The 9,777-nt window shown below is 48.0% G+C and overlaps 1 protein-coding gene across 1 annotated transcript in view; it reads right to left on the bottom strand.

The window, feature by feature from the left end:
• The window catches only part of LOC102388704 (C-factor-like), a 49,595-nt gene extending 40,124 nt beyond the window's left edge, over positions 1 to 9,471 (bottom strand). Inside the window, exons 1-2 of the mRNA XM_025211798.1 lie at positions 9,449 to 9,471; positions 8,730 to 8,832 (exon numbers count right to left, since the gene is read on the bottom strand). Coding sequence (XP_025067583.1) covers positions 8,730 to 8,832; positions 9,449 to 9,456 — 111 coding nt within the window. The 5' untranslated portion in view covers positions 9,457 to 9,471. The remainder of the gene's footprint in view (positions 1 to 8,729; positions 8,833 to 9,448) is intronic.
• Positions 9,472 to 9,777: the final 306 nt, after the last annotated feature.

The raw sequence follows: 9,777 nt of genomic DNA, 5'->3' as shown, positions 1-9,777 counted from the left end.
CCTGGACCTTTTCAGCCTCCGCAAGAGAAGGTTGAAAGGCGACCTTGTGGCTGCCTATAAGCTCATCATGGGGGCACAGAAGGGATTTGGTGAGGTTTTATTCACCAAGGTGCCCCCCGGGGGTTACAAGAAATAATGGCTAAAAGCTAGCAGAGAGCAGATTTAGGATAGACATTAGGAAGAACTTCTTCACAGTTCGCGATCACCGCTTAGGTGATGGGCAGAGGGGGCAGGCGGGAGTGCCAGTGCCCCCACTGCAAGCACCAGTTGGGGAGCGGTGCTCCCAGAAGTAGCCACAGCCACTTCTGGAAGCAGCCACAGTGATCGACCACCTCACAATTGGCTGGGGATGGGGATGCCCCGCCCTGTTGGTGAGACTGGCTGTGGGGGAACCTTCCCCCTGATCAGCAAGATCAGTTGCAGTTGACCACCCCCTCAGTCGCTGACTGGTCCCTGGGGGGGCATGTGCCCCCCCTGACTAAGGTGGCACCAGTCGCCCATGGTGCAGATGACTTGGAATGACCAGCAGTGGCTGGAGATGTTATGAATGAAAAGGGAGACGCTCTATCATATCATCCTGATGCTGGGGCCCTACATTGTGAGGCAGGACACTAACATGCATCGGGCTATCCCAGCAGATAAGATGGTTGCAATGGCCATCATGATACTGTCCAGCACATCCAGCCTCCACTACATTGTGAACCAGTTTGGTGTGGCTGCCTGAACGGTCGAGCTGGCAACTCGTGATGTATGCCAGATGCTTAAGGAGATCACTGCAAACAAAATTATCCGCCTGGTGAATCTGCCATAAATGGCTTTAATGAGGAGGAGTTCCTGTGTGGGGGCTTTAGACAGCACTCACATCCCAATGCTATGCCCTGTGGGGAGAGGGAGGGCTTTCACAAACAGAAAAGGATATGTCTCTGTGATCCTGCAAGCCGTGGCAGACCACTGAGGTTGGTTCATAAACATTTATACTGGGTGGGCCGGCAGTGCACATGATGCGCACGTGTTCAGAAACTCCCCTCTGCCTGGCCTCATGGAGAAAGGACACTATGCACCCGGTATGGAGACAACAGTGATCCGTGGTGTCGCTGTTCCCCCAGTTATATTAGCAGATGCTGCCTACCCCCTAAAGCCCTGGCTCATGAAGCCTTATGGAGGGAACATGACCGACCTGCAGAAGCTGTTTTTTAACTACCGTCTGAGCAGTTGCAGGATGGCCATGACATGTGCTTTTGACCAACTGAAAGGATGTTGAAGGATGCTTATGTGCTTATGCTTATCTAGATGGAGCAAGAAAATATCATGGCCTTTGTAGTGGGAGCCTGCATGCTGCACAATATCTGTGGGAGCTGCAGAGATGTTTTCAAGAAGTTGTGGGAAGAAGAAGCATGACAGACAGCAGCCAGACAACAGAGACATGTCCAGGCAGCAGCAGCTGCAGCAGCACAGGGACCAAGGCGATATCCTCAAGGAGAGCCTGGTCAGGCGGTCCTTGTGTGTGATTGTCTGGCAGGATATATTGCAGACAACACCACCTAGGAGTGCTTTGTTCTTTCTCTCGGTTATGTTAAAATAAATTAATTTACACTTTAAATCTGTGTCTGTCTACAGGGGTGTGCGGTGTTGCAGATGGGGAGCGGAGGGGAGGACAGTCAGAGGAAGGGGGAGGAAATCTGGACTGGGATAGGGGTTTTGCTGCTTCCAAACTATGAGTGGTTTGGGGGAGGGGAGAATTATGCACCACCACTTACAGCTGAATGAGCAGCGCCTCCGCCCCCAACATGGGTGAGAAGGTTAACTATTATAGCTCTTGGCAGGCTAGGTGGGTGGGAGACCAAGACGAACAGCAACCCGCATTTTCAAAAACTTTCTAAAAACATTTATAAAACAATTCACTACACACCTCCAAAGCCGTATGTGGCACTACACAAACAAATTGACGGTGTACCTGGGCAGGGAATGGGAGGGTTCCAACGGGAGCCTCCACTGGAAACTGTACAAAGATCAATGAGCTCAGGAATGCTGGGAAATGTAGTCCAAAAAAAAAAGCAGGAAAAAAAAAGAAGCCAGGATGGCTCGCCACCACCACCACCATCGACAGCAATCACCAATCAACCAGGCAGCAACAAATACGCACCCACCCACTACTCTAAACCCTAAACATTTTATGATATCATAGCAGTTATCATAGCAGATATAGTAAATAAAAGAAAAAAAACATATACTTGTAACATGGTGGGATGGGAAGGAAAAGGAACAAGAGGGGAAGATTCACATGGCTTGTCTTTGGGATTGGGATGGGGTCTTTGGGATCGTGTACTGACGGAGAGAGACCAGGCCGACCGAACATAGGTGGGTGCAAGTGACAAGGATTTTGGGGTGACCATGACCGTGGCCAGGGGAGACTCCCAGTGAGTGTCAGGACTGCCCAGTGAGAGTCAAGGCGTGGGAATTGGGGAGGTCGGGTGGTTTACATGCACTTCTGTAATACGTTAGGAAAGACATTACAGGGGGTAAATTGGTATTTGACTCCCCCTACTGAAATCTGTGGGGAATGACACACGAGGCTTAACTCACTTGAAAGTGCTGTTTGTGCAAACACAAACACCATGTCATGCAAACAAAAATACACCGCACCAAAAAAAAACCCGTGTTAAAGTTTTCAGGCGCTTTACATTAACACATGCCCTATGACTAGATGGGGTTTTTTTGTGTATTTGGCTCAACTTTTCCTATTTCAAGGTTTCTAGAACGATCAATCAAGTGCCTTGAAACTAAATCCTTTTAAAAACTAACAGTTTACCATGATCATTGCTGTCAAGCCTAGGCATGTGTTTAGTAGGCTGTGCTGTGGCCTCAACTGTTAATATCAGTTCTGTCATATGCTATTAAAAAGCCTGTCAGCTTCCACCAAGGATTTTCCAGGTTGACTGTCTAGATGCAAATCATATAGTTGTTTAATTAGTGGTCATTAGAGACTTGTGATCAGTCTCTGCTAATACTGGCATCCCATGTATGAATACATGACATTTCTTACATGCCTACACAGGTGCCTTTTTCTCAGTCAGGGCACAATGATTGTCTTCTCTTGAAAATGCTCTAGAAACATAAGCTATGTGTCACAGGTGATCCCTTTTTCTATAAAGAAGTGCTGCCCCGCTGCATCATAGGGCATCGTTACACGTGCTCTGGGATAAAGGTGGGGGTGAGGGGGTATTTTAATTAGAGCGGCTCTGGGAGCTGCTATAATCAAAGGGCTTTCAGCATCATGTATATTCAGTGTCCCACACTTCAAAATGGCAGCTTGGCACTTTAACTAAAACTCTGACAGTTAAAGCACCCCTGCTACCATTTTGAAGCATGGGGATGCTGAATATATGTGACACAGAGGCTGGTGGAATGGGGATGCTGAATATATGTGACACAGAGGCCAGGGGGACATGTTAATTAGCACACAATTAATCAAGTCTGTTCTGACATGTGCTAATTAGCACATATTGGAGTAGGTGTCTGGCACGTGTATAGGTGCCCATAGAGGTTAATGCGTGGCTGAGAACTGTTAACATGAAGGCTTTGGATTTGTTGCAAATGGGCAGATTTTCTGGGGAGGAGGATTGTTATCAAGAGATGGGATCCATCTGACTAAAACTGGAAAGACCATTTTTAGATATTGTCTGGCCAACCTTATATGGTGGGTTTTAAACTAGGTTCCACAGGAGACAAGGAACAAAACCCTCCAGCAACAGAGCAAGCAGCTGAGAGGGGAGAGGACCAAAAAAAGAAGCTTAACTCCAGAGAAGGGCCAAGGGGAGGCCACAGGACAACAAAAACACACACACAAAATGAGCAAAAACTGGCTAGATGGCAGCACTATGGAGAAGGATCTAGGAGTCTTGGTGGATTACAGATTTAATGTAAATTTGTTTGCAGAGATTCAGTATAAATTTGCAGTGTGATGCAACCCGCATAAAAGGTGAACGTGGTTTTGGGCTGCATCAATAGAAATATTAGATGCAACACATGAGAGTTGATGTGCCTCTTTACTCAGCACTGATTAGGCCTCATCTAGAGTCCCCTGTACAGTTTTCAGCTCCACATCTTAAAAAAAGAATGTGGAGAAGTTAGAGCAGGCTTGCCCAACATACGGCCCGCGGGCCACCATGCGGCCTGCAAAGCCATTTTCTCTGGCCCGAGGTCCCTCGCTCAGGACAGGCAAGGAGTCCTGGCGCCTGCTCCGCGCTCCACGGCAGCGGCAGGGCAGCGGCGAGGTGAGGCCAGGGAGGGGAGCTGCTTACACCCCTGGGGTCGGGCTCATCACGTGAGCCGGGTCCCACTGCCACTGCCCCGAGGGCTGCACGGCACGGGGCTGCCCCAGCCGCGCCTGACGGGATGAGCTGGGGCCAGCACCTGCGACTTCTCCTCTGGCTCCACCCCTTGCCCCCGGCACGCAGCCGGGAGAGCTGCAGCATGGCCCGCACCCTGCCTGCGTGCACAGTGGACGGAGGCACCAGGTAAGGCCCCGCACGGAGCTGGGGGTGCCTTGGGGCCGGGCCGGGGCTGCGGGGCGTGCGGTTGCCAGAGCCAGGCTGGGTGGGAGGCAGGAGGAGCCCGGCCCAGAGGCGCTCTACGTCCAGCCACCTCCTTGGCGGTTCAGGCGGAGCAATGGGCTCAAGACCGCAGGTGTTTTTGGCTCAATATTTGCAAAGTTTCCACCACAAGCAGAAAAGCAAAGAAGTGTTTAAGGTGCTGGGGGGGTGGGGGGGGGCGCTCCCCTGTGATCCTTTTTTTTTTTTTTGTTTACCCTTCATTGCCCTGCTCTCTCCTCCAGGAGGACGTGCTGCAGGTCTGTGTGTATTAAATGAGCCCAGACCTCTCGGGTGGATTCTCCAGAAAAACTGAACATAAATGCCCCCCACAACCCCTCCCCAAATGTCTGCCGGTGTCAACAGGAGGTTGTGCCTGTCTGGGCAGTTCTGGTCTTATCCCAAGCTTTCAGCGAAGTAGGAACGACTTGGCCTCCTCCTTTTTTTCCTTTTAAATCTGACTCTGCTGTAGGTGCTGGTAGACAGTTTGTATATGCCTGTGTACTAGAGAGGAGTTAGTGTTAGGATGTTTCCTGTCTGGATGCCTATAGAGTGCTCTGCCTTGCATGGAGGTATTGTAGGGGTGGATCCATCAGAAAAGCAGCAGTAGCACCATTCAGTGTAGAAAAATATAAAATGATGATATATGACAGGACACAAAGTTTGCTTTCAGTTTGAGGCAGTATCTCACCATTTTGGACTTTGCTGTGAATTTGCTATTGTAAAAAAAACCCAAAAAACAAAACAACAAATGAAATACGAGGCAAAGGCTTGGTCATTCCTAGCAAAGTGAGCAAATATAGACTTTAAGAGGAATTGCTAATGTCTTTTTTTTTCTGTGCAGGAGTTAAGCTGTTGAGGGTTCTTCTGCAAGTCTTTAAATAGATGACATTAAGGGAAAACAGAGCTTGTTTTCTCCTTACCTTTATCTTATCTTCGTTCTAATAAGCAGAGCAAGGTCCCAAATTTCCCAATGCTTGCTGAAGTAGCAGTCTATTGTCTGATAAAGACTGCAGCAAAGGGATTTATAATCAAAGATGAGGACATTTTTAGTCAGGCAAGAAATAGAAGAACATCTTGAATTAAAACTTGTGGGGGCTAAATGTACAACCTAATTTTGGGGAATAAACCCAGGAGATTTTAGACAAATAAAAGAGCTGATTATAAAGGGCTGAGCTATTTAACTTTATCCTTTTCCCATACAAGCTGAACATAGTTCGTCGTTAACTCCCAGAGTCTGTGTACAACAGAAAGCAGAAACTAAAATCCTGACTAGATTTAGTATTTTGATAATTTTGATACCTTTGGTTGAAATCAAAATTCAGGATGTAGGTTAAGGAGTGGGTTAGAATTAAGGTTGAAGAACTCCAACCATATAGAAGTACAGATATTTAGAATTACATTTCTAAACTACCTTATGTTCCTACCTAGAGACTTGTCTTTTCTTTTTGGGGGGAAGAAGGTATTCAAAATGCCTAGCACAGAACACTCATTTTATAATTTTTCTACTCTGTGTATCTGACAGTAAATGTGGTACTTTGTTCATGTGTTAACTTCGTGCTTTTTATGTAGGTGGGCTGCGGTTGTTTGTAAATAGATTAGTCTCCCACCGTATCTAATAAGATTTGGTTAATTTGTTAGCAGTTATCAGGGCTGGTCCTGTCAGGAACTGGATTCTTTCAATAAATGAGCAACTTGTAGTTTCAGGAAGGGGGTTTTAGTGATCCAACAAGGGACTTGTCAAATGGCAGAACAGGGACGTATTCCCCTTCCCCTGCTGGGTAAATGGCTCAAACAGTTTTAATTGTTTCTTCTTCTTCATTAGTAAAGAAAGACCTTCCTGGAAGTAATAGAAATATAACTGCTGTGATTGATATTTTCTAAAAAGTCTCAGTTTGGAAACAGCTTGTCTACTTTATTTCAGTTTTGATGGAATAAATATTTTTTATCTTTGGATGGGCTTCCCTAGCGGCCAAGTTTCATGTTGCCATCAATCTCTGTGTAGAAAAGGGCAACTTATTTTAAGACTGGATGATGCTGACAAGCCCTTCTGATGTTGCTATTTAAATTATGGTCAACATTTAAAACCAGGGTTTTATTATGTAACCTTTAGTCATAACTAGTTATTAATTCAATAAAAGTAAATCTTTTTGAAGATTATTCTCTACAATGCCCATATTTTGTTGCTTTGATTAGTTTCCACTGTGGCTAATATCTTTTCCACATTTGATCTGTTGACTTGCATTATGCTTCTTTCATTCATTGAGAAGTGAGTAGAAGCAAAAGTGTTCATTTTAGTCAAATGTTTGGTATTATTTCATTCTTTCTTTTATATTGTTTTTATTTTGGATTTTAAACCACATTTCCAGACCCATTTCATTGTCACTTCCTGCAACTTCATTGGTGTCATAGGTCACATGACATCACTTCCTGATGTGATACCACTTGCTGTGAGGTCTTTGAATATGGCTTGCCGGCCCACTGGGTGATAAAAAGTTTGTGATCCGGCCCCACATTCAAAAAGGTTGGACATCCCTGAGTTAGAGGGTCCAGAAGCAGGTAACAAAAATGATAAAGTGCTTGGAAGGAAAAACATATATGGAGAGGTTGAAAGTAGGCATGTCCAGCTTGTAGAAAAGATGATTAAAAGGGATATGAAAGTAGTCTACAAATATCTAAAGGGCTCGGTCCTCAGGCCCGCACTGTTTAACATCTTCATCAGCGACTTGGATGAGGGGGTGGAAGGCACGCTGTCCAAGTTTGCTGATGACACTAAGATGTGGGGCGAGGTGGACTTTAAGCGAGAGAGAGGCTGCAACTAGATTTAGACAGACTACAAAAGTGGGCAGACGAGAATAGGATGGGGTTCAACGTAGATAAATGCAGGGTGCTGCACCTTGGGAGAAGGAATCCACAGCATACATACAGGCTGGGGAGTTCCCCTCTTGAAAGCACAGAGGCGGAAAGGGATCTTGGAGTCATTATTGACTCCACGATGAACATGAGCCGCCAATGCCAGACCACAGCCAGCAAGACCAGCCATACCTTGTCATACATCCAAAGGTACATCTCAAGCCAGTCCAGAGAGGAGGCTGAGGGGGGACCTGGTGGCTATCTACAAACTCATCAGGGGAGATCAACAGCAAATAGGTAGAGCCCTTTTCTCCCCAACACCACCTGGGGTGACAAGGAACAATGGTAATAAGCTGATGGAGAATAGGTTTAGGTTAGAGATCAGGAGGCAATATTTTACAGTTAGGGTGGTCAAAATCTGGAACCAACTTCCCAGGGAAGTGGTCCTCGCCCCTATCTTGGGCAAATTCAAGAGGAGGTTGGATGATCACCTGTCTGGGGTCTTGTGAACCCAGCATTCATTCCTGCCTGTGGCAGGGCGTCAGGCTAGATGATCTGTTCAGGTCCCTCCTGACCCTAGCTACTATGAAACATCCCTGTGCAAACTATGTACAGTGCTCTGTGTGCCCTTCTGGGGTGGGGGGCAGTGGGGTGGGGGCACCTACATGGAGAAGCCTGAGGACAGGTTCCCAGAAACCTGGCCTCCGGCTGCACCACCATGGGTGAGGATGCTGTGGTGAGGCTGGTGGGTGAGGGGCTCACCCAGGGGTGAGGGCAGCTGCTGCTCTGTGCAGCCTGGAGCCAGAGCCAGCCAAGCCTGCACACAGTGCTGGTCCCACTATGAGTAGCTTCTATTCCAGGGCTGCTTGGAGCCAAGGAGAGAAGCAGGGGTGGGCCCAGGCAGGGGGCCAACTGCTGCAGAATCTGGGTGGGTGCTGGGGCAAGGGGACCTGGCCACAGGAGGCATTGCTGCACCTCAGCCAAAGCCCACTGGGAGCTTGTGGCTGGGTGGTGGGTGGCTGAGAGGTGGCATACAGGGTTAGGGCCAGTGGCAAGGCAGCAGGTGGGATGAAGGTGACTGTCAGGGCCAGGATGGTGTCCAACACCCAGTGGCCTTCCTCCATGGCCTCCACTGCACTGCCTACCATGGTGGCCTGCTGCTCCTGTACCTTCACTGTCCTCTCAAGGAGGATGATGGAGGCCTCTCTTCAAAGGCCAGAAGCTTGTCCCAGAATGCCTAGTCCACCTGGTTCTTGTCTTGCTCATGCACGACCCTCTCCCACTCACGTGTGGTTTCCTCCACATGCCAGACTCCCAGGTCAACCAGCCACTCCTCCACCTTGTTGGCCAGCCAGTCCAGCAGCTGGGTCCAGTCCTGGGTCTGCTGCTGCTGGAGACGGCACATACAGAGGGCCCCAGTTGAGACTGGTGGTGACCCTGAAGGTGAGGCGTGCACAGTATGGGGTGCTACTACACTGAGTCACCCACCTCACTGTGCCAGGCCCAAAACCACACTTTGGGAATCTCCCTTGGGGAGCCTACATTCGTCCATCCCCTTTCCTGGAGAACACCCGCAAGCCTGGGGTAACTCTGCCACCACCCGGGCACTGATCTGCAGCCTGGAGTACACAGACCCTGCAATCCTTGGGAGTGCTTTGGCCCCTGTTAATATTTCTGAATGCTTCTTATAGCCTGAAGCTTCCCAGGGTAATCTCAAGTAAAACTGACTTAGTTAATAAACAGCTGAGCTTGGCTGGGAGCGAAAAGCATCTCAGTCCCTTTCCCCCCTCAGGAGTTCACAGCCAGGAATGCTGTAATCTGAAACCCTTTATTGTTCAGGGGGAAGAGGTGAGTGGGGTGGGGGGATAGACAATGGCATTTTAAGAAAAAACACCTTGAGCAAGTTCTAATAAATTGAGTCTTTCAAATATGGGCTCAATGGCCCTTTTAATATGTGTCTAAATTACTTACTTCTAATCTACTAGCTAATTTTCAGGTATACTCACTGTTTCATCCACAGAGAGAGACTCACTCTAGAGGTTCATGCTTCTGTGTCCCAAAATGTCTCCGCCAGGAAGCGCGAGAGAGGAAGCTCCCCTCCATTCAAGGAATTTTTATAGCCCGAATGCCTAGGTGACCAGGTTGAACCAGGCAGCCAGAATGAAAGCAGAGGGGTAGATGGAATGTCCCAATCCAAAGACAGACAGAGGGGGATTTCTTCACACCTCTCCCTCCTTATTTCAAAAGCCCGTGCCCATGGCCTTGCAGGGCTGTGGGCACTGGTGTTGCTCATCTAGAAAGGTCATTTTAATACAAAAAAAGAGAAATCCACGTA

This window comes from Alligator sinensis, unplaced genomic scaffold (genome assembly GCF_000455745.1).
Source record: "Alligator sinensis unplaced genomic scaffold, ASM45574v1 scaffold260_1, whole genome shotgun sequence".
In the NCBI taxonomy this organism is placed as follows: domain Eukaryota; kingdom Metazoa; phylum Chordata; order Crocodylia; family Alligatoridae; genus Alligator; species Alligator sinensis.
Note: the sequence above shows the minus strand (reverse complement) of the source record. Positions and strands in the feature narration are given on the sequence as shown.